We start from the raw sequence: 24,409 nt of genomic DNA, 5'->3' as shown, positions 1-24,409 counted from the left end.
ACAACTAATGAAATAAACACAGGATTTTCCTCACAGGATTTTTCCATTTCCCAGCTCTAAAAATAATAGTGCAGAAGACCTACACCAAATAAAAAGACAAAACCAGTATAGTCATCTATTTCATATGCACACAGCTCCATAATAGTAATGGCAAAGTAAAAATGTCCATGTCCATTTTTATGGACCATATAAAATAGAAAGTTCAAGTACAGAAAATTTCAGAACCCTGAACACAAATAGGACCATCAACACTATATATACATAAGGCTTTCTTAAAGTCTCCACTGAAGAAATCAGAACAAGGGTCAGTGCATAACTCAGTCTTAAATAAGACATTTTAGATCATCAGAGCTCCTGGAGCAGAGATGCACTGTAGTATTGGTGATTTTCTCAGATAACAATCTATAAGGATATTGCACTGTATCTTCATGTGTTATCTATAAGGGATTAAAAAATAAATTAATCAATAGCTAATGGCACTGCATATTTGGTATCCATTGCCATATTTTATTTTACTGGATGAGAAAGTACAATTGCTGAGAACATGCCTGTCACCTGTGGGGTTCTCAGGAAACTCAAGTATCAGGTGCTTTTCAGATATCAGGGTTGAAATAGGAGAGCCATACTACTAGAAGCAAATAGCCTACAGGTGGGCTAAGTGTTCTGGGAGGCCATATCCAAAGTTTGAGAGAGGTGTTTGCTCCTTCCAGCCAGGAGTCTCAGTCCAGGTTAGCACGGTGTAATTAGGAACTTCACCAACCTTGTAGCTTCTGGTTTTCTTTCTCCATTCTGAGAAGCAGTATCTGCTGAATAATGGCTTTCTTCCACAGCTCACGAAGCTCACGAGGCGTCCGTTTCCTTTCTTCTTTATCTGGCCCAAAGGGGCCATCTTCACACACTGGTTCCAATGGGGATTTGGGTGGAATTTCTCCCAGTTCAGAGTAATCTTTAAAAGAGAGAAGCTGTTGTGAACTACTTAGATTTCATGAACAGGTGAATGAAGGGACACTTTTGCACATATATGCATACATATCTACATACACACACACACATATACGTACATATGTAGAAGGTAGAAATACCAAGGTTCCCTAATGACAGTTTCAAGCAGATTTTCAAGCTGCTTCCGAATAAGAATCGTATGGGCCAGAGACTGGATTTTTTTTTCCTATAAACTGATAAAAACACTGTACCATACAGCAAGACCATGGCTTGCTAATTACAACTTTACAGGGACAGAACCAAAAAGGAAAAGGGAAGTTTGAGAAATTGCAAAAATACAACCTACAGCTGAATCCTGGCATGATTCAAATAGCAGATCAAATCAAATATAGCACCCATATAATTTACAGAAGAATCTCTAAACTGTGTTTAACACAGAAAACACACACCCTTAGCTGCACAAACACACCACCACCGAAGGGGATACAATGGGATGATCACCAGTTCTTAAAGTAAACAGGCAGAAAGGGAGGCAGGCACCTGAGACATGTTTGCTCTCATTTCTAATCTTAAACCATGTCATAACCTTCTGCACTTTTTCGTTTGGCTTCAGCTGGTCTACCACAAAATGTCTCTTTTTGTCAAGCATGCAAGGTAATTCTGAGAAGGCTGAAAACACTACAAAAGGAAGTAAACATTAAATAAATCTCAGGCAAATTGAAAAATCTTTTCTTTTTAGGAAAAGGATAAACAATATTGTTTTGAATCAAGCTCTAATCATAAGCAGCATAAGTTCTTATACTTTGTTTTCTAAATGCCCACTGCAGTATCACTTAATTTTATTACTTTATATGGCTTCTCTGAAGGCTCAGTAGTGTTTGATATAACCTGTTCCTAGAAGAAAAAATACTCAATTCAGCACCCTTAAAATAAACAGCCAAAACCACTCCTCTCTTCCTACCAAATCCCAAATGGAAAGCCTTCATCAGCACTTCTCCTTCAGCCAAGCAGGATGACTGTGAAACGTTTCCTCGAGGACAAGCTCACCACACACGAAAATGCTTTGAAATCAGTGCAACAAAACCCATTCCTTCGGCTCTCCAGCCAAGGACAAGTACATCCGTGCATGCTATTCCAAACAGCTCCTGGAGAAGAGATGCTCCTGAAACAACTACTCTGCGTGGTAGCTCAGTGCTCCATTTCTTCATCATTGGCTAGCACAGTGATAAAGATTGTGAATTAAACACATACACGCAAATAATATCTCTACAAACTAACAAAATAGGAAGGTTTTCACCCCTCCAGAATCTGCTCAGAAAACTACCATATACTGGCGTGTGAGTTCACTTGCAGCTACTCTTTTCTTGTTTGTTGAAAGGCACTTACACAACTAAGCTCAGATGGCTAAGTAAGAATGGAAACGTTCACAGCTGTTGGCTTCTGCTTTTCTCGTTTTGCCACTGTCAATCTTTTCCTCTCGAAGAGTCAGAGATAAATAGGGTGGGTCCAAAACCACCTGTTTCCTTATGCAACATTTATTTGTTTGACACCACAGTTCAATTCAAGGGCTAAAATATACATATAAAAATAAATGCAACATTTTCAGCTAGCAGCACCAAATAAAAACTTTACAAACTTGCACTCTGGATTAAGTGTGGATACCCACACTTTGGATATCTATAGTATTTCAGAGAATAATAAACTTCACGGGAATGTGAATTAGGCAAAGGACAAATATTTGACATTTAATGGCAATCACTATTTGTTGCAAGGAAGTAGGAAACACTGATGGAAGTATTAAAAAATACAGCCAGTTATGAAAAATACCAATACGATGAAAAAATTCTATTAATCCCTTAAGAGAAACTGAGAAACATTTTTCTTTACAGGTAAATGGAAAGACTGCTGTGGGCTAAGATCTGCAATTAGAAAAGATGTTAAGTAAATGTCATCAGGTAGAGAAGAAACACGCATCTGATAATCCTCAACCTGTGTTGATAATTAAAGGAAAATCATTTTGATTTGATTGTTGTTTTTGATGCACGCACTATACTGTCAGCAACGTTCTGTACATACAGTAGCTCTCATGCTGATTTTTCTCAGTGCATATTAAAGAACATAAGGGAAATGCTCTTAAGGATATTTCTGATAGAACTGCCTTAATTTGCTTGAATAAAATAATATACTTAGAAAAATAAAAATACCATGTTGTAGGAAAGTTTTTCAATTCCTGTAAGGCTGCAGCATTACATGCAAAAAGTAACACTGCCATAAGAAAGAGGAACTAACAAAAATGGTCACCAAACATTAAGGCAAACAGTAACAGTGATCCAGATAGGTACAGCCTTATCCCCTGTATGCTATCTGTAGTCTATTCACTTCTCATTACATCCTTATAGCATCCAATATAGAATGCATGTACATCTTGGGGGAAATTAATCTCTTCTCACCCTACACATCCTCTCCGTGGTTCATGGATCTCCTTTAAAGGCAGACATATATTTTGGTTTTATGCATGCATATATGCATGTATGTGTTAGAAAATATCAAGCTATCTACAGAGACAGTTAATGGTTACCCACTTGCTGCTAAAATACATGCAAGGAAAGGGACTAAACACATTGCATTCCTACAGCAAGAATGAATATATCAAAGACCAAGAATTTTCCTGTTTTTAAGCTGCACATTCTACTTTCTCAGTGCAAGTTCTGTGGATTGGTCTTTAAGTACCAACTTAAGAAAGTATCACTTTCCAACTTCTTGGAGATGCTACTCACTTCTCATCCTCCAGTGATGAAACTTACTGTGGCAATACTTGAACCTCTGCAAAGCATTCATTACTCAAGCCCATGGTCCTGCTGCTACTTAGGCTGAAATTGTCTTGTATATTACTGACTATCCTGATTAAGATCAGTATTCACTAAAAGAAATTTAACTCACAATGGTTGAGGCTATAAAAGCAAACAGAAAGGTTACAAAATTCTGTAGGCTGAACAATTATAATTATCAACACTACCTCTGATTCTTCTGTGGAAGAGTCCTAGGCTTGATTTTGCCTTCCAAATGGCAGCTCCTTCTCTATCCTTTCTTTCTTCCTATCACTTGTGGACATTTAACAGAAGGTCTAAAGTCTATTTTGATAAAGTGCAACAAATTCACAACCTGCCTTCCCTCTCATCTCCATGCTGGCATGTAGCAGGATGTAGCGAAACCAAAATGAACCTGTTTAACTGCTCAGCTGGCTTGTCTAAAGTTTGCACAGTTGCATCAGCTGTTTGGCTGGTAAAGGAGGCGGGGGAGATGGAATGTGCAGGTAATCCCTCAAAGCAAAGCTAAAAAAACCAGACATTTGGTAAGTCAGCACTAATCCATGGACATACAACAATGATCAACAGACATGCCATCCAGCTTCCAGATCCAGAACAGACAAGAGTGAAAATACAGTAACAAGAAACCAAGTATTTCGTTATTATTCACAAGCGATCTGGAGGGTAGCAGAGAAAGAAAAGACAGAGTAGAGCAATTCAACTGAACACAACTGGGAGGTCACATTCCACTGAGTCAAACTGCCATGTGTTCAAATCCAAGTAATGTGCAGTCTTCAAAACCTTTATGAGATTAGTAAGTGCACTTGAGCAGGACCTGAACACTTCAGCACACACTGAAAGACTGCTTCCTTGTTCATCTGCCAGCCTCGTCAGCTTTTGTTGACTCCTATGCCACGTTCTATTTGTACTGCTTTTAAATATGTTGCTCCCTTCCCTGCATATGAATATTCCATATGAAATTCTACCTCCATACATGGTACCTCTACAAGCCTAGCACACTTTTACTCCTTAAGGCTCAGGATTGGGCAACTTGACTTGTTAACTATTATTATATTTTATCAACACAGGTTATTTTCCATTTGAAGTTCATACTTGGACTACCCTTCAGAATTACTCTTATGTGCAATGTACTTCTACAAGTCTGTGGGTCCAAACTAAGTAATCCTTGAGAAACAGCGTACTTCACTGGGAAAGCCACCAGCTTTCCTGTCCTTGTGAGAACTTACGCAAGGCAACGAACTACAGACGAAACTGCTCATGAAGCAGATGGAAATGTTGCCATAGGTACCTCAAAAGCACTGCTCTGATGCTCCCACCACTTATACAACCCAATAAAGGACAAGGCCCCAGTAGGGACAGTGGACTGAGGTGGACTTTGTACAGCAGATCCATTCATTTATACTCAGCTCTTTGGCTTCAGACAGCATTGCTGCAATACGAAGATGCAGAGTATCCCAATACTCCAAAAGAATCAACAAATGCATTCACAAAATTCTCACGTGCAAAGATGACACACGGTACAAAAGATTATGAAGAAAACAGCACACTAAAGAAAGCTTGTAAATGAAAAGCTGGTGAATGACAGGAGTAGTAACTGAAACAGACAATATTTGCCTGGTAGTGACATAAACAGGCAATTTCATTAGCTCCAGAAGAAGCTACAATGAATATAAATCATTTGCTGGGACCTCTGGGAAGACATTAAAGTTTTACATGAGTGAGTTATTAAAATGTTGCCTTAAATCTGATTTTTTAAAGAAATTTCAATTGTAATTGACAAGAAAGAAATTGAATTTACCAACAGTTTCTTATTCAATCTCAGTATTAAACAAGGCTTTCCAAAAGCAAGAAAAAAGGAAACTCACTAAGAGAAACCACACGCAAAGTAAAAAAAAAAAAACAGAAGCGACAAACCCACCTAAAAGTCTAAATTTTAAATACATTCTTTCAGATGCACTTAATCTAACCAACCTCAAATATCAAAACCAAAATAACAAGATTTTTCTTTGCCTAGAAACTGCAACACCTCATATAGAAAAGAAGGGGTTGTTTTATTTTTATAGGAAGCTAATAGGGAGGAGGCTCAACTATAACGCATTACTGCTGTCCTCACTATTGAGTTGTTTACACTTGGCTCTCTAAATGCAGTTTACCAGTCACATCTGCTCTCCAAGGTTAAGAAGTCAGGCAAGATATGGTGAGAATGTAGATGGAAGAATGCTGTTAACCATTTTATTTTCTGCATTACACTATTTTTCTTTGTTGCATTTTAAACATTACAAAATTCAGCTTAGCAAACAAGCAAGAGAATCTTCACAGCCATGTAAGATTACATTGCCCTCAGAAAATCATCCTTAGTTAGTTCTGTTCAAATCTTCCACTCAGGTAGTGCAGCACCTTCTTTCATACATGATACAAAATTAAAGAAGAACTGCAAACCTCTATAACCAAGGATATAGTATTCCTTTTATTTGACACAGATGTCTGGAATATTTGACGTCATAACCAAATGTGGTAACATGGCCAGAAGCCTTGTGCTACCAGAAAGTTTCAGATACGGAATCACAAGAAGTATCAAGCTTTTCTAGTCTGACATACAACTTATACACAGTTGCTATAAAAATCTTGCTGTCTACTGCCAACACACCTCTGCAGCAAGAAAGCTCACAAGCACCATCACTTTCCTCCCATTTACTTCAGAAAACTGCTTGTACCCCCTTTAAATCTAGCACTTAGCTATACTCTGCTGGGAGTTTCTGGCAACCTGCAAAGCAGTTCTCCCGCTAAGACCAATTCTGAACAGTCAGTATGTGAAAACTGTAGTGAAAACAGTCCACTACAGTGTAGTAGATGCTGAATTAAAGCATGCAAATATCCTGCTGCACTGCAGTGCAGGGTGCAGTTTCATGATTGCTCTGCATTGATCTAAGCATGTCCTGCTCCTCAGCAGGGCAAGAGCACCCACCTGCAGCTTCCAGACACATGTCCCTGCCTGCCTCCCTGGGCCTGCTCCAGTGCTTGTGTAATGCTTGAATGGGACTGGAATCACAGAACGGTTTCAGTTGGAAGGGACCTTAAAGATAATCCAGTCCAACCCCTGCCATGGGCAGGGATACCGCCCACGAGACCAGGCTGCCCAAAGCCCTGTCCAACCTGGCCTTGAACACTTCCAGGGAGGGGGCATCCACAGCTTCCCTGGGCAACCTGTTCTCACCACCCTCACAGTAAAGAAAATGGATCCAACTGAAAACCAATCACCTTTTTTGAGTAAGCTCATACTTCAGCTGCTTTAAAATGATCGCCAAGTTGTTGCCTTCACTTTTTTACCAGCAAAGACAGCGAACTAGGAAAACCTAAACAATTTGCATAGCCACAGAATGTGGCTCTTGTTAGACTTTACAGAAGAGTATGAAGATCTGGCTACAGGGTGGACAGGTACAAAGGTAAATACCAAAGCAACGAAGAAACACTTTTATTACTTAAAATGTTTAAGACAGTGAGACAGTGAATTTTGTGCACTCATACAGAGAAAACAGGCTAAAAAAGCTTTAGAACAAGAGATTAATGAAAACTTTTCAAAAGAAATATAGTACTGTAACAGATCAAAGTGTGATCCCTTTTGTAAATGACCTGTGCTCCCCTTTTTCCATCTCTCCACTTTGCAGGATACAACACTCATTCCACCCCCACAAATAAATAAAAAAGAAAAATGTCAGAGGACAAGACACTGAGCGTGTCTCAAGGCGGTGGCGAGAGAAATGCTGCCTTCCAGTGCTCCACATCACTCACAGCAGCACAACCACTCCACAGGAAGCAGCAAACAGCAGGAGATGAGGCTGGACATTTGAACTGTAGCTTACTGCAACAGAACTAGCATAATTCAACCCTGTAAACTCAGTTACCAGCTGGAAAGCACTAAAAATCTCTACAGATCATTTCACTCGCGCAGAAAATCCTTTCTCAATCTCCAAACTGGAGATCAGCCTCATTCATATCCAGGCTTACTAGAGACCACCCGGCTGTTCTGTCAGGCAGTAAACTGTGTAATGCTTCTCCCATGTGCTTCGTTGTGATGTGATGTACTGAAGCAGAAGAAAATAAGAAAGGAAAGGGGAAACTGGCAGCACCCACAAGCAGAAGGTGGCTAGAGAAGGGCCTACACATAGGATATTGCTCCCATAACAACCAGAAGTAATGGTTTCCTGTTCTGGGTACCTCAGAGCACTCACTCACCCTGCTGCCTGAGCATGGCTGGATTGAGTTCAGTTATCAAGCAAGGCAGGAATCTCAACTGGCAAAAAAAAAAAAGGCTTTCTAGTATATCTATTTGTAATATTCTCTTTTTAACTCTACTGATTTAGGACTTTTTTTTCATTTTACTCCTGAACATGTAAAAAATGAACACCCTCCTTCACATATAATAAACCCCCGCTTTTACATGATAGTGTCTGCAAAACAAACAGCATGCTCTCTGCCTGGTAATACCTTATGCAACCATCAAAGCACAGCCAGCAATCATTTCTCTCCAGCTGAGCCACAGAAAATTAAGTTTTAGCTTAAACGACTTATGAGCACCTCCTAAAGAAGGATCCAGAAGTGCAAGACAGTGGAAATCAAAGAGCTATGAGCTTCACGTGGGAACTCAAGACACTAAACATCTCTCAAGCTCAGAGCCTCGTAAGATTAAGCTCAAAATTTCTGAAAAAGCTATGTACCAGTTGCCTGTGTTTTCTTTTTTTTTTTAATTAACATTTAGTAAATACACCTCCATATCCTGCTGTGTTAACCATGCAGAGAGTGGCAATGAATATGATGCATCTTGAGATTCAGCTCACCACCTGCCTATAGAAATGGAATCACAACTGTCAGGATCTAGACCTTTCTGTGTTTATAAAGCTTAAAGTTGCCTCTATTTCTTGTGACGTTTACACATGCATATTTACTAATTACAACCCAAAAGTTACAGCCACAGAGCACTTTAATTTTGTTGATGGTGCCATGCCCACACATGCTCAGGCGTATTGGTGGATTTTACGTTCAATACAAAATTTAGTAAAGCTGCCTATGTTAAGCTTGAAACTTTATCATCCCTGACTCACAGAGATGATAAACTCACTCTTGGTTGGCTGACTTACTAACTTCTTAAAAATCCCCAGCCTTTTTTCTTACTGCTCTTCTGCAGAGTACTGTAGAGTGGTGTCTGGACTATTGCACTTGAATGAAGAAATTGGTCAGTGGAGTCTCTGTCTATAAAGGGAAACTCATGAATATTCCCTTCTGTCCCTCTCTTCATGCTTACTTTTGCAGAACATGACAGAACATGTTTCTCTTTAAAATCTGCCTTCAGTCCAACTTGGCTGATACTCATCGTCTGGTGATACATCAGCTGTTTGCATAAATTCTGTTTCCAAAGGAAATCAATCTAAAAAGAGTGAGAAATCCTTTAAAAATACTTTAAAAAATAAAGTGCAGGTAACTTATGAAATCAGTAAACCCTACTGCTTCTCCTTGAGAGAAGATGAAAGAAAGAGGAACAAGATGATGGATGGCAGCTGGTTACATTCACTTTGGAACTACAGAGATAACCGTGGCGGTGAGTCCAACATAAGTTCATGTGTACAGCAGCTCTCTTAAAGGCTACAGACTGGATCACAAGTGAGTATCCCTTACTGACAGAAATGTTCCAGGAGATAACATGAAAATCCAAATGAAAAAAAACTCAATACTTGTTATGTATAATTAAAAACCTCCTAACTCTTGAGTTTTCCCCCTTTGTTCATTAATTGAATATGCACATTGGAACAAAAACAGAGGAAAAAAAAAACAAGACTGAAGAAAAAGGCCAGATATTTAAATTGCTCCTCTTATTAACAGCACTTCCTGTTTTCCATTTTAGCCACACTTGTTCCTCCAACTGTTCTGCTTATCCAGCTGTAGGTTGTTAAGATTTTATCTTGCAACTATTATGGCTCAGAGCAAAGGCCTGGATAGACAATTTAGTTTGGGGGTTTTTTTCCTATTTAATATGGGATGGTTTTATGGCTTTCAAAAACAGGTAAGACTATTCCAGTAACAAAAACATTCATCAAAACTGCAAAAACGGTAACTTTGCTGAACAGCTGAGGCTGAACAACTCCTGCATATGCATTGAAGTATCAGAGAGCATTTCATATGTATGTTTACACCATGTGCTCTTGAGATCACTTTGTTTTGAAGTACACTAAATTTGAGAGGTATCTATGCACATATACAGCTTACTTCATTATCAGTTACATGACGTTGCAAGCAAAGCATTAATGACAGATACAAATTTGTTATGAGTGGTGTCCAGTTAATCTGGGTCTCTAAGATGCATAAAAAATGTCTCAACATAAAGATGGTTATTTTTTACTATGTTTACTATAATGTACTGTTCCCTAATACTTTTACTTATTTCTCACAATGGCCTTAAGAGATCAATACGAAGGTAGAGCTTGCAGAGCTCAAGCTGTGAAATTCAAATTCTAGTGAGCCAGTTCCGCCATTATCCACAGGCACAAGCTTCTCTGGGGCCTTCCTGGCCTCAGCATGTGCTGCACTATCTGGCTCACATGAAGTGGGATGCACCTGCATGCTCAGTGATTGTTTTCTAGTTTGTGGTTCTTTCATTCTACAGAATTTCAGGAAACAAATATAAGAACAGTGGATAACTATGGCTCAAGTGGCAAAGAGTCACAGACTGGAGCAGCACACATAAGGTCAAATTCAGTCTGATATGAAGCAAACACTAGAGAACTCAGCTAAGGTCATAAAAGAAATTTAATTTCTTCTGCTAGGCCTGGATTTTTCTAGTTCTATATATTTTTCTAGTTCTATACTCTAGCATAGAAAGATCAAATAGAAGCATTGTCTTTTCTTCAGAGCAATACTGGCTAATATACATTTTTTCCCAGAACTCATTAAAATACTACACATAAAAGTAATTTCTTCTCTGGTTACTTAATTTGACTCTATCAGAACTATGTTATATACAAAGCTGAAAACTAAGAACTCAACAGCTCATGAGCTTGGCATGACCTAAAAATAGGTGGGAAACTGCAAATACATTCACTTGGTAGACAAATTGATCCACACTTCACAGACTATGTCCACTAACAACGTTCATGGGAGCAAATGAACACAGATTTTACCATCGTATCGGCTGGGAGAATCACACGCTTTCTGAGGGGTTGCCACTCTCAGGAATATCTGTTGCCTCCATGAATGCCGTCGAATCCTTACAGGGCTGTCTGCACCAGTGGTCTGCTGGCTGTGTTTGGATTCGCAGTCACTAAAATTGCAGAACACAGAACTGCTTGTGAGTCGGTTACCTGAACCTGCTAATAACAGTGACAGTATTCAGTGAATACAGTAACATGAACCATCAACTAAGCAGTGCAGTGTGCTGTGCACATGGCTGGGTCAAGCTCTTAGTGCTAGGCAGGTGTAGCTTGGTTTGTGGCAGCAGCCTTACACAAGGCTGCAAACATCACTTAGGTTCACCAAAAGGGTCTGGCACCTCTGTGCAATCTGCTTTCTCCAGTTTTAATTAATTTTTAGCTTTCTTTGCAGCAGTGTATTAAACACAATACATTAAAAACATATACACCATAATGTATCTTTACCATTCTGCTATTTAAATGCCATCCACAAAATCTAGCAGTTATTCAAAGGAGACACAATGAAGTCCTGATGCCGTTTATCAGCATGCATCAAGGAGCTTTATAAACACCAACTAAACTTCCAACCTTCTGTGAACTGAGCATGTAATATATTTCTTCACAACACAGACGTGGAGCAAAACTTTTAACCTTTGTGTTTGCAAGTCACCCACTGAAATAAGCAACAAACTTGGGAACAGTGTCCAGGAATCTTGGATGTTTCTTCTCTGATGTAATGCACAAACCATACAGAGAGGGTTTTATTCAAAATAGTAAAGTAAATAGTAAACAGCAATGCTGTTTTCCTATTAAAAATCTCACTGATAACTTTCACCTGTTACATTTTTAAACTATTCATTGCTTTATTTCAGGTATTGGCTAAATGGCTGCATGAGTCTGAAAGGGATAAATGAACTTCAAATAGCTCTGGCAACAACCAGGAGAAGCATTTTACAGGCCATTCTCTCCTTCCAGTTTGAGGACACCGACATTGCTTAGGATGAACCAGGTATATTCTCTTAAGTGAAAACTGCTAATACAGTCCTTTGGCAGGAATAACCACAGAAGTACATAGATAGAAGCTGCATGTCCATTACAAGATCGAAATGGCTAAATTCTGCAATCTTAATGGGAGAGGAGTCTGGGACAGGTCCATCCTTTTGACAGCAGTCACATGCAGAACACATGCAAGTGAACTGCTGCACAAATCAGGTTTTGCAAGTGCAAGAAGCATTTGAAGTATGTCACACAAAGAAACCTTTGAAAATACAGTTTTACCTCAGGCTTTAAAAGAGAACCCTACCTTGTTGTGCTCCTAAAGTCAGAGGTGTTATTTTCATCTACGGGAGCCAGAAATTTTAAGAAATTTGGCACAGAAGAGGAAGAATGAAGCTTTTTCCTTAAGGCAGTACGGTAGGAGATGCTGAGAGTGCAGTTGGGAAAAGTATAGTTTAGAACAAAGAAGTATAAATCCACAGAATAAAAATAATACATTCTGCTAAGTTTCAAACAAAAAGCAGCTCAATCCTGAAGACCCAAATATCAAGGAAACCAAAGTCAAAACTGGAACTGCTAACAAAGTGCTACTTTGAAATTCATATTTGTTTGGGCAAACTAAAATGTTCCAATAGAAATAAATGTATTTCCAGTAATTATTATTCTTTGCTATACCCCAAGATTTTGAATGAAAAATAAGTCTTTGGCAAAAGAAAACATTTTGTAAACCATTACCCGGGCTTTATTCAGACAAGCTTTGATCTTTTCAGTTAAGAATTGAGCCTTCTGACTGATCATATACGATTGTGGCTCTATTTATGCAACAGACAGGAACATTCATCAAATTTCATCAACAGTCTCCTGGGCAATATAATTCTGTTCATTCTTTTCAAATAACAAGGCCATAACATACTTAGGAGGTTAGTAGAACAAAGTGAGAACAATTCATATAATGAAAAGTTTCTGCTTTGAATGAAAACAGAAAATTACTTGGCTGATGATACTAGAGTAACACTTCGTCTCAGAAGAGTACACAAAACCACATGAATAGGAGAATTTATGCCTAAAAAACTAAGTTTAAGAAAGAACTGCTTCTGATAAGCCATAATGATACAGCTGGCTAGCATTTAGTGCTGTCTCCTGAAGATGTTAATAGGATGGGGGGATACTCTGGTATAATTATTAGCATGAAGTGAAGCTGATCTTTAGTATCTGGTACTGAGCACAAAGAAGATAAGGCTGTAGCATGGTGTGCCCTGCAAACAGGTTTCACTTACAATCACATTGTAAATCCATCACAATTACACAGTAATTTCATTTACAGAGCACAATCAACTTGGGCAAACTTAGGCAGTTCCACTTCATTGATTTAAACTCATTAACCCATTTGATATCCCTATCAATTTCTCCTTTCAGTCTTGTTGCTTAGAGATTCAATATGGTATGCCCTTAAATGACAAGGAAAGGGAAGCAAAAGTTGCTACTGTGTATGCAGATTCATTACCAATTATACCTGGAAAAATCTACTTTTGAGAATTTAACCTTCAGGATTCATGTAAGTCTTATTAAAATGAAGAATAAAGAGGACATTACAGAGTCACATTTCCTTTGCTGAGCTATACCATACTTCGGAGGTGAAGATATATTAAGAAAGATGCTAGTTAGTACTCAGCAAATACAACTGAAGGAACTGGTGAAACCAGGTTCTTAGTTGAGTATTTTCCCAGCATCAGAAGAATCAGCACTCTGGGGAACCAGAAGTCCTTCACTCAAGAGAAAAAAAAACAAACAATAAATAGCAACAGTCACTTGCCAATGGCCAGCAACTATTGACGGTGTTTCCAAGGACATTCGGTCTCACTAATCTTTTGAGCTAAAATAAGTAGTTTTAGCTCAAGGAGTTAAGAAGGGGGTTCATGGCTGAGATTTTTAGGGAGTTACTTGTTTCATGTTCTCAAGGAAATGATGGGTTAATGTCCTTTCCCCAATGTTCTCTATATGTATTTTTGTCATAACAAGGGAGACACAGAAAACTATCATTTGATATTGCCCAAAGTGACCAAGACAGATACATGAGCTGGTGGGTTGGGGTGTTTTGTTTGTTCTTGGTTTGTGGTTTTGGGGGTAGAGGGGTAGGCGAGGTTTTTTATTGTTGTTTCTGGTTTACAGTTGTTTGTGGGGTTTTTGTATTGGCTCTCCAGAGTCCTGCTATTTCTTGTCCCATTTAGTTACCTTAGTCAATTTGCCTTTAATGACAGGCACAAAAGAATATTAATATGTTTTTGTGTTACCATGAACAAAGCAAAACAGAACTGAATGATTCAGGAGCAACAGAGTGAGGTGGATCACAGGTTCTTGGCAACTTAACCCTCACACAATTTAAGCAGTGCTGCTGTCTGCTGCATAACAAGAAGTTGCTTTGAAGTAACTGGCTCTAAACAAATTCATGTGTCTAAAAGAACTGTATTTATTAAAACAAAATAATGTAAGTAGCAGCTCTACATTCAGTAGTGGAGCAGTTAAGAGTTCTCTCTTCCACAAAAATCTACCACTTTTTACCTAAATTACATTACCTTAATTATTTACACTACAGAGCTTCATATTTATGACATGGTAAAACAAACCCTACCTCAAACTGTATACAGGCGCTAGCTCACCTCTTTTGTGCAAAATGCCCACTTTGTTCTCCACTTGAGTTATGCCTTAGATATTTAAAGAAGTTGGGTGAAGAGGCCGAGGGATTAAGACGAGCTAGAGTAGGAGAGCGTGCAAGTTGACCAGAAGAACTTTTAGATTCGCCAACAGATGCATTCAAACCGTATAGTGGGATTCCAACCAGAGTGATGGGAGCCGAGGCAGCATAAAGAACAAAACACAGTAAGAGAGGAAAGGAGGTAGGAGGGGAAAAAAATAAAGATAAATACCTTCTCTAATCTTTGAAAGGAACTTGATATATAAAAATGACCCATTTCCTATGTTTGTCACAATTAATGCTGTAACTGTAAAAGGCTGAACATTTTAAGTCAATCAGCAAAGTCCCAAATAGACACTTACAGGCAATTCATTTCAGTATATGACTAAATTTAAACTCCCCCAAAATCGTCACACTCCTTTCTTCTCCCTTATACATGCTTCCCTTTGGTTTCTATTATAAAGTCGGTCATATGATCAAGGGTTCTAATGGATGAGAAGTTAAATGATACATAAAGAAGTGAATTTATTTACACTTTGGAAGCAATTTATGAATAGAGGTAAGCTGTTCAAAAACACTCATAAAACGTACAAGACTAGTTACAAGTCTATCATTCCAGTGATTTTTGAGAACTTTAAGTACACTTTTCTTCTAAGTTTCCAAGTTCCCCTCGTTCTGTAGATCTGCTATTAAAGGGAAGCAACAGAGATTTCTTTTTGGTTTAAGTTCTGTGAGGGAGTTGGCACACTCAGGTCTTACTAAAGTGATAAGATCAACCCCAAATATAAATAACCAACAAAATTAAAAAAACATACTTAATTTCTAGCTGCATTCCTATAGTAAGATAAGAACTGATTGAACAAGCAGCTACAAGCACCAGGGCAACTCTCATGAAGATAACAGACCAACAACACAAGTCCTAAACTGCTCTACAAAAACATTCTAGTATTATAGAATTAAAAAGGTTCAAATAAAGGACAAAAAGGCAACCCAGGTTATGTTTCCTTTCAAATACTATAATTCTCTATTTTTTTCTTACTGTCATCACCTATTTCAGGCATGTTCATTTACTGCTCTGCCTCCTGCAGGGAAAAACAAGCTGGAACATGTACAGATTTCTCTCTAACTTGTGTAAACGAGCAGTTTTGGCAGTAAAACAGAAGCCTACAGACAGAAATGTTTCCATGGTAACTGGAAAAAGCCAGATAGAGGGAGGTAAGAAAACAGCCATAGAATTAAAAGGAGACTTCAGGGATGTAGAGGTACGCATTTGAAGGAGGACAGCTTGAAGAATATTAGCATGAAGGCAAGCAGTAGCTTGTTTTTGTGAGTAAAATCTCCATAGTCTCATTGAAAGGCTTGACAGGAGCCTCACCTCTATCAACAATTAGGCAATTTGTCAGTTTTGTGTGTTGTTTCAAAGTCTCACATGAATTCACCAACTGGTAAGGTTTTCAGTATCACAAATGCTACTCGATTCTCCTCTATAAATAGACAATAATAAGTAGCATTTATTTATGCTGCTCGCAATCAAAACAACAAAAATTTATGACTATTGCTTGTAAAATATAATTGAAGTCCTCAGGAGAAACCCCATGTTGTGATAAAACTTAGTTTTGTGACATATACTGTGGAACCACACACTTCATGTTTTCTCTCCCCTGTGGAGCACACAGGGCTAAAAGTGTTTTTAAACAGAATACCTACAAACCTCCAAAGGGTGACACACTGCTGCAATACATTTCTTATCCACTCAGAGGACACATTTGATATGCAAGTATCATCCCCAAATATGCCCTCAACAAATGAAATCATAGCCTGCTTTTAATAAGTCTTACTTTCTTTTGTGAGGAGTCTCTGTGCTCACTGAGTGATACCTCATAAGTTTCCTCTGGGGAACAGAGGGCGATGTTTCAACAGGTACCAAAGACTCCTGGCTTTCTGTTGGCAAATGACTCAGTGTATTTGCTCGCCTCCGAAAGCTTTGCAGAGGTAATATAACAGACTGCTCAATAGCAGAATCGTCTGCATCGCTGGAGAGATCGCCCACTGATCCACTGGTCTTGATGGTATTTTCTGTAGGAGGTGCAGAAAGCCTCTCTTTCTCCTTTTCACACACTGGTGGTTCCTAGCAGTACAAAAAGTAAGGTTATCAATACACGGGCTTAAAATCAATCTTTGAGGCTGCAGTTCCGTGTCATTATTCACATCCCACAGAGACCTGCTTCAACCTTGCACATTTTTATAATGGTAACTCAAAGAAAAAATCTTTGATGTTTTATGTCTTTGTCATTAATCATTTAGGTCAACAAATCACAGTCTCCATTTTACAGAGAAAAAGTAATTTTGAGAGTAATTGTATTTTACAGTATGTTGAGTACAACTCAGAAGAAACAGGGTCAAAACAGAACAGATGGGTCAGGTTTGGGTAACAGTGACAGCAATGAAAAGGGTGGCATTTCACAAAATCACAGAATATTAGGAGTTGGAAGGGACCTCGAAAGATCATCCACTCCAACCTCCCTGCCAGAGCAGGATCACCTAGTCTAGGTCACACAGGAAGGCGTCCAGGTGGGTTTTGAATGTCTCCAGAGAAGGAGACTCCACAACCTCTCTGGGCAGCCTGGTCCAGTGCCCTGTAACCCTTACAATAAAAAAGTTTTTCCTCATGTTCAGATTGAACCTCCTATGCTCCAGCTTGCACCCATTGCCCCTTGTCCTGTCATTGTCTGTCACTGAGAAGAGCCTGGCTCCTTCCTCCTGACACTCGCCCTTTACAAATTTATAAACATTAACGAGGGTAATTAATTTCAGAGTATCGTATATCTAGCACCCTATCTGACAATATAATATTCCTCTTGTCTACCTGAAGATTCCTAGAAAGGACTTTAATCCTATGACTAGATACCTCTTTCAGTCCAAAACTGTGCATTTTACTTCATTCCTCACCTCACATGTTTCCCACAGAATCAGTCATTCTTTCAGAAACATAAGCAGAAAAGAGCAGACTCTTGATCACCTGAAGTCAGGAGTCCATAGGGTACTGGGTAGGCACTAGAGCAGAATCAATAGCTGTAGACAAGCCTGCAGAGTACTAGGCTGCCTCCAGGGAAGAAGACTGGCTTCTTCTGTGCTGTTTGTTGATATTGTTTCATTCAGACTGAAAGCTTTCTAACCACACAAAAAGGGAAATTACTCCACTCCTTGTTTTAGTTTTTGTTTCTTATGGATGTAATCCTGCAGTCACTGTATGTACTTTAAGGGCTGAAACCAACCAGATTAGGATCGGCAGCATTGTAATTATTGCATTTGTTTTGCTGCACATTATTGCAAGATTCAGATGATGTTATTTCACCTATATAGGCTCACACAGTAAGATACATACAAAATATATGTTTATATACACTATAAGGCATTTCGAATTCAAATGGTGCCCCAGTTGAACTACTCTTTTTTTATAGCATGGAGAACAGAACAAAAGGTCTGAAAGAAGCTTGAAACTTCTGGAGAGCAGAAACACAGATTTACTATGAGTCCCATTTTGTCAAGAAGTATGGAAATCTCCGAGGAAACTCTACAGATAACAGCATCTTACACGACACCATTGCTTTAACATGTGATGTGGATTCATTTGACATGGATAGTGAAGTGGATTGGGCAGAACTCAGAGAACTGTGGTCAGTGGGGCAGAGTCCAGCTGGAGGCCTGTGTCTAGGAGTGTTCCTCAGGGCCCCTCTGGACAAGGAGCTACTGGAGATGGTCCAGTGTAGAGCCACTAAGATGATTGACTGGAGCATCTCACATACTAAGAAAGGCTGAGAGAGCTGGGTCTGTTTAGCCTGGAGAAAAGGAGACTGAGGGGGGATCTCATTAGTGCTTATAAATATCTAAAGGGCAAACGTCAGGAGGGTGGGACCAGACTCTTCTTGGTTGTGCCCAAGGAGCAATGGTCACAAACTGGAACACAGGGGGTTCAACAAATGTAAGGGAAAACTTTCACTGTGAGGGTGACAGAGCACTGGAACAGGCTGCCCAGAGAGGTTGTGGAGGCTCCTTCTCTGGAGGCATTCAAAATGCTCCTGGACACGTTCCTGTGTGACCTAGTCTAGGTGATCCTGCTCTGGCAGGGGGGTTGGACTGGATGATCTTCAGAGATCCCTTCCAATCCCTACCATTCTGTGATTCTGTGTGATCCTGTGACTGTGATTCCTTAGCCTGAATCTCTGTTATCAGGGTAAACTGGGAAATTACTTTGTTTAAGCTGTCCCTCAGACAACTCACACATATTCTAACATGTTACACATACGAAATATTATTTGGGTAAACAACTTGCAAATTCTAAACCAGTATTTCTTCAAGCTGGGGGCGGGGAAAAAACCCACCATGGCTGATCCAAGAGGCTGCCTGCAATGAATGCAGTCTTGTCGCCCTCAGAAGGATGCAGCACAGGAATAAATGGATCAGCAAGTGGCAGCAGGACTCTTACAGGTAGGAAGAAAAGGACATACCCACCCCTCTTACTCTGTGATACTGCTTCTATCATCCTGTTTGGCTGTTCTGAGTTTATTTCTTTTCACACACTATCAGTTTGATTGTCTACTCGCAAAAAAATAATCAAGACAAAATACAAGATGTTGGAACAGAGTAGTTACATGAGCAATTGGAAACTGCATTTCATATCTGACTAGTTATTTCACATTAATCTGAAGTTTCTAAATAAGTATGTTCACCCCAGGCTTTACTTACTTTACTTGTGCTACATAAGGTACTGGACATGGAACTGTCCAAATCCACAGAACCAGCACTGTCCAGCGGACCTCTGGCTTTGCTGCCCTGTAGAGATAAAGCACACCAGCAGTTAAGACTATAATATATGGAGCATACAAAAACTTTTGGATTTGTGTAGCATAGTCAGAATCTGTAATTTTCAAAGACAGTATCAAATTTAATTTGTCAAAATGCCTAAGAATAGCCTTTGTCCCTGTGAGAAACAAGAGGCTTCATTCAGGACAGTCACTCATATTTTAAAGGATCCTGAGGATTACAGAATTCTCATGGGCAATTATGTGCTTTCCATGATATGTACATCATCACAAGTTGCATGCATGTACTGTAACTGCTGTTAAAGTACCTTCTGTATTCCAAACAGGAACTTTTCACACTAGGGACTTCTTACCAAGATACAAAAAACCAAAAAGGTCGTCTATTACAAAGGACTTAAAACTATATACATTTAATACACACCAAAACATAATTTCTGCTATTATAATTTCAATGCCTACAAATCAGAAAGCATAAATATTTTTGTATAATCTCTTCAACAATATTTTTGTATAATTTGTTTGACTAATATTTTTATGTAACCAATATCAAGAAACCTACTGATGGATCCTTATGTGCTAAAAGAGCTATGAATCTTTTATCTTCCTAACCTTAGGTGGCATCATTTTTTAATGTTCTTAAGTTAAGGCTTATGTCCAATTTGAACTGTTATTTCAGGTACAGTTGTGCTTAAGTGAAGACAGCTTATGACAGTGAGGAAGAACTGGCAAAAATGAGAACAGTAACTACTACAGTTAGTGTAACAACGCTAATATTATGTTTGACATCCCCAACACACCCACAGCAGGATTTTACGGGAGTGAACTATAGAAATGCTGGCTGAGAAATAATGAAGAGAGATACTGAACTAAAAATCCACTCTATATGCATAATTGTAACAGGAAGAACATCCTTTTGCCATCATTGTTTCATTGGGGCAGGTTAGATACAATGGCTGACATAAGCTCTGAAAGTCTATTTTTATCACAAGTTGCGTGTCTGTGAGCCAATAAACTGTACTAGATCTGGCTTCAATTTAACTGTTTGCTGATGAGAAATGAGGATGCCCAATTTTTGCTACTTAATATTTGTTGTTTGGCATTCTGTCACATCTTTTTTTTTTTTTTAAAGGGAGAAGGTCTGATTTTTTAATCCTCTGTCAAGCATGAGTCTTTTCAAGTCCCCTGTTACTTTCCTCACACTTTTTTTCATTACATGCAAAACAAAGAATATTTGAATGAGAAGACACTCTGTAGATTTAAGGAGTGATAAAACTTGACATCTGATTTACCTTCTTAACCGCTGCTGCATACTTTCAGCACATATTTTCAGCCATCTGTTCATGATAAATGTTTTCCCAACATATTTTCTTAGGGACCGCTATCACATTGGAGCTCAAGCTTTTCCCACTGACAGGTATTGCCAGACACTGTTTACAAAGAATTTTACCTGATGTGATATTGAGTAATTGCCTGCATGTTCTTAGTGCCTTCTGAAGTTCTTTACACTAATCTTCAAATAATCTCTAGCATTTAAAAGTTCAGATGCCCCATTATTCATCAGTTCTGTGTCACTAATAAATACGATCTCATTAGGAATGCTTAGTGAATTCCCTAATAAATTTCCTTCTACAGAAAGAGAAGTGAACTATTATAATTACTTTTTAAATTTTCTAAATCTGAAAGAGAAATAAAACAATGGTCAACTTTCCTAAGTTCTCATGCTTAACTTCATATTAATTTTCTGAAGTGCCTATATACACTATTTATCTAGCCATTAGTTCACTTCTTCCAGGACTTGGTATGCTCTCTACCAAACCCTTGCTTTGTTTTGTCTTATTCTAACACGTAAACTCAAGTCACTGTGCCTTTAACAATCACTTGGCTACAACCAGAAAGGATTACAAATATGACTTTTCTGTCATTCAAATAAATAAACCAACGAAATTATGTTCAGAGGCAATAAATATGAAAATACTTACCCGTGATAAAATACTTTCAAATGATTCTGTCAGAGATCTTTTTGCTTTGTTCTTTAACATATCCAATCTGAATCTCGGAGCACTGCTGGGCACCTCATTTACTGCATTCTCAGCAGGGGCCTGTGAAGCCTTGAAGTGTTTAAAAACATAAATGTGAAATACACAACAGCAAGAAGCAGAAACTCAGTGAACAGTCTGAAGTCTCCTGTAAACTGAATTAATACTTACTCCTGGTGTTCTTGGCTTTTTATGCCTTTTTCTCTAGTGATACTTATATTGAAGCTTAACAAAATATCCTAATGTAAGACCAGGAAACGTCTTAAAGGAAATGTGTTGAGTATAGTAGCATGCTTCAGAACAACTGCCATTTTGATAGGAATTTATGGCTGTGTTGACAAATTTTCTCTAATGCCAAAGTAAAATTGTATAAATTCTAAATGTTTAAGTGTAAAAGATTAGAGATTTCTGATGTATTTACTTTTCTTCAGGCAAGAAAGTAATAAAAATTGATGAAGCTCATAATTAACGAGAACTCCCAAGTGTCTCCATTATACTAAAATGGGTCTTTCTAAGGGCCAGGAAGATGTATAACAATCTAACTCTTCTATATTTCTCACCAGTAGAAACCACTTTAAAGCTAACAGTCCATTAAGAGTTTTGCTTTTTTAATAAATATTTCAGTCCATTTTTAGTGCCTGTGAAGACTAGTGAACCAAATACAAAACTGACACAACAATGCAAATATTACCATCCAAACCTAACACTTGCAGCAGAAACCAGATCACAGTTTTCAGTGTCATTTCTGGGCATTCATCTTGAGGCTGTCGGGCACCACAGCCCTCCTTACCTGGCCCTAACTTTTGAGATCTGAATGCCTAATCCATATAAATATTAGTATGTGGGCAGCTAAAAAGCACATCATCATCATCACCAAACAGCTCTGTCTAGACATAATGTTAAAGCATCCAGTTACAGGCTTCTGGTTTTTTTTATCTTCACCCATCTTATCCTCAAAAGGCAAATCAGATGCTGCCTGCTATTACATTCTTACTGTAGGACATTTATTTTGAAGGTCACTTTTGTTAAATAAGATCCACATACTAGTATCACGTTTCACTTTTTTCCTTCTCTGATATAAATATGAAAATAAAGACCATGTTAAAAGGACGAAAGTGAATGCCTTATGCAGAAAAGAAGGGAACAGGGACATGAGGATGTCATGGGTTAATGATTGCTGAGACAAATAACCTTGCCAGAGTACATGTTCAAAGGTATCTGCTATTACACAGCTCTGGTGATAAATTATCAAAGTAAATATAAAATGTTATGCTAAGATAAATGATGGACTTAGGGCAAGTCAGCTCTGTTCTTAGAGACTGGCGTCTTTGCAAGTGGCAGATTAACCAATTTTGGTTCCAGGGTCTCAGCAAACAGACTGCAGCAGGCCTATTTTAAAATCACACTGAAGATATTAAGATATTATCTTGCTTCGTATATCTGTATTTCCAAGCCATTCATGTCTGACAACTATTTGATAATCAGCTGGCGTTAGACCAACTACAAATATTTCAGGTATGATGATGTAGGACCTCAGGCAATGTTTCTTCCTGTCATGCTTTTTTCTTAAAAAACATATTTCTGGTGAGATGCCCAAGAAAAGAAATTAAGAGAATGAAATATGCTACGATTTCTTCCTGTTTTCTGTGTGGTCAATAATTAGCCAGTAAGCCATAAAAGGAGAAGAGAAGATCCGCTGCTATTTCTCCAATTTCTTTGGGGTCTAATTACTCCCCATGTATTAATTTCCGAGTTTCTACCACAAATGGCCAACAGCAGTCATCACAATGGAATTACTGGCGAGCAGTGGTGGGATAGCCAAGATTTTTAAAAGGCTCAAATAACTGGAACTAAAAGTTTCCAGAGAATGGGTGGTGAGCCTCTTTTAAATACAGACATCCTCGAGGCGTCTCAAGTTAGTCACAAATCAAGGCATCCAAAATCATTATTTCCTTTTGAAAAAAAGGCTTAACTGTGCTGTATAAATAGCCAGGTAAACAGCACTGATGGAACCTAATACAGAAAGAAACGTAGCACAGCTCTTTGGAAATGGATGAGAGTCTGCTACTGTTTCTACAGCAATCCTCATCAGCTCCTCCTCCTTGAGGCCTCTTCAAATGGTGGTTTGCACACAAGAAATAACTTCCAGCTATCAAATAAATCTAATAGTCTTCACCAAGGATCAAATCCAATGTGTTGTCAGGACACCGACTCACACAGAGAGAGAGTGGGATAGCAAATGCCACAGAACGGCAATTACAAATTCATTACATATTCTCTCATTTACATTGAATGTTCCTTGAAGTGACAAGAAAGAAATAACCAAATTAATGGTCTATCTTGTTTGCATCTCTGTCTTCTAGACCTAAAATCAGATTGCACCAATTACCTCAAAATAAGAGATATGCCTATTTTGGTGCATGAAAATGGACTATGAGTCATATGCAAAGCCAGTGTTTGCTGCTGCCTGCAGTTTGAAGTTCCAGAACACCAGTGACGGAAATTTGCTTTTGAAAGAACTAGAAATGGAATGGAAGATTTTTACTGATCCTCTTTACACGAACTAAAACTAAATGATTACTTACCTGCTTTGCTTCTCCAACATGAACATGATCCTTCTGTTTTTCTTCATAAATGTTTCTCAAAATAGAAATAACCAACTCATTCTCTTTTTGTTCATTTCTTGGTCTTAATTTCTTTAATCAAAAACATCACAAGCACAGTAATTATACATTTGTATAATGACTACCAAATATTTACTCTTTTCATTTTGCCACTGTCGATGCATCTTTAGTGTAAGAAAAAGTTTAATGTAGTTAATGCTACTACTTCAATCCACCAGGGGACACCAGTATCCCAGGCAAAGCAGCAGCACAGCCAGAGAAACAAAGGTATCAAATTGCCATAAGCAAAT

At 38.5% G+C, this 24,409-nt stretch overlaps 1 protein-coding gene across 1 annotated transcript in view; it reads right to left on the bottom strand.

The window, feature by feature from the left end:
* Window positions 1–24,409, bottom strand: part of LOC104534324 (TBC1 domain family member 1-like) — a gene marked incomplete at its 3' end in the record, with an annotated part of 57,317 nt that overhangs the window by 2,552 nt on the left and 30,356 nt on the right. Inside the window, exons 8-15 of the mRNA XM_010182175.1 lie at window positions 24,081–24,191; window positions 21,439–21,567; window positions 19,383–19,469; window positions 16,475–16,764; window positions 14,602–14,730; window positions 12,252–12,371; window positions 10,940–11,079; window positions 761–946 (exon numbers count right to left, since the gene is read on the bottom strand). Coding sequence (XP_010180477.1) covers window positions 761–946; window positions 10,940–11,079; window positions 12,252–12,371; window positions 14,602–14,730; window positions 16,475–16,764; window positions 19,383–19,469; window positions 21,439–21,567; window positions 24,081–24,191 — 1,192 coding nt within the window. The remainder of the gene's footprint in view (window positions 1–760; window positions 947–10,939; window positions 11,080–12,251; window positions 12,372–14,601; window positions 14,731–16,474; window positions 16,765–19,382; window positions 19,470–21,438; window positions 21,568–24,080; window positions 24,192–24,409) is intronic.

This window comes from Mesitornis unicolor, unplaced genomic scaffold, assembly GCF_000695765.1.
Source record: "Mesitornis unicolor isolate BGI_N332 unplaced genomic scaffold, ASM69576v1 scaffold52773, whole genome shotgun sequence".
NCBI classification, from domain to species: Eukaryota; Metazoa; Chordata; class Aves; order Mesitornithiformes; family Mesitornithidae; genus Mesitornis; species Mesitornis unicolor.
The sequence above is the reverse complement of the archived record's forward strand: the minus strand, read 5'-3'. Positions and strand labels throughout refer to the sequence as shown.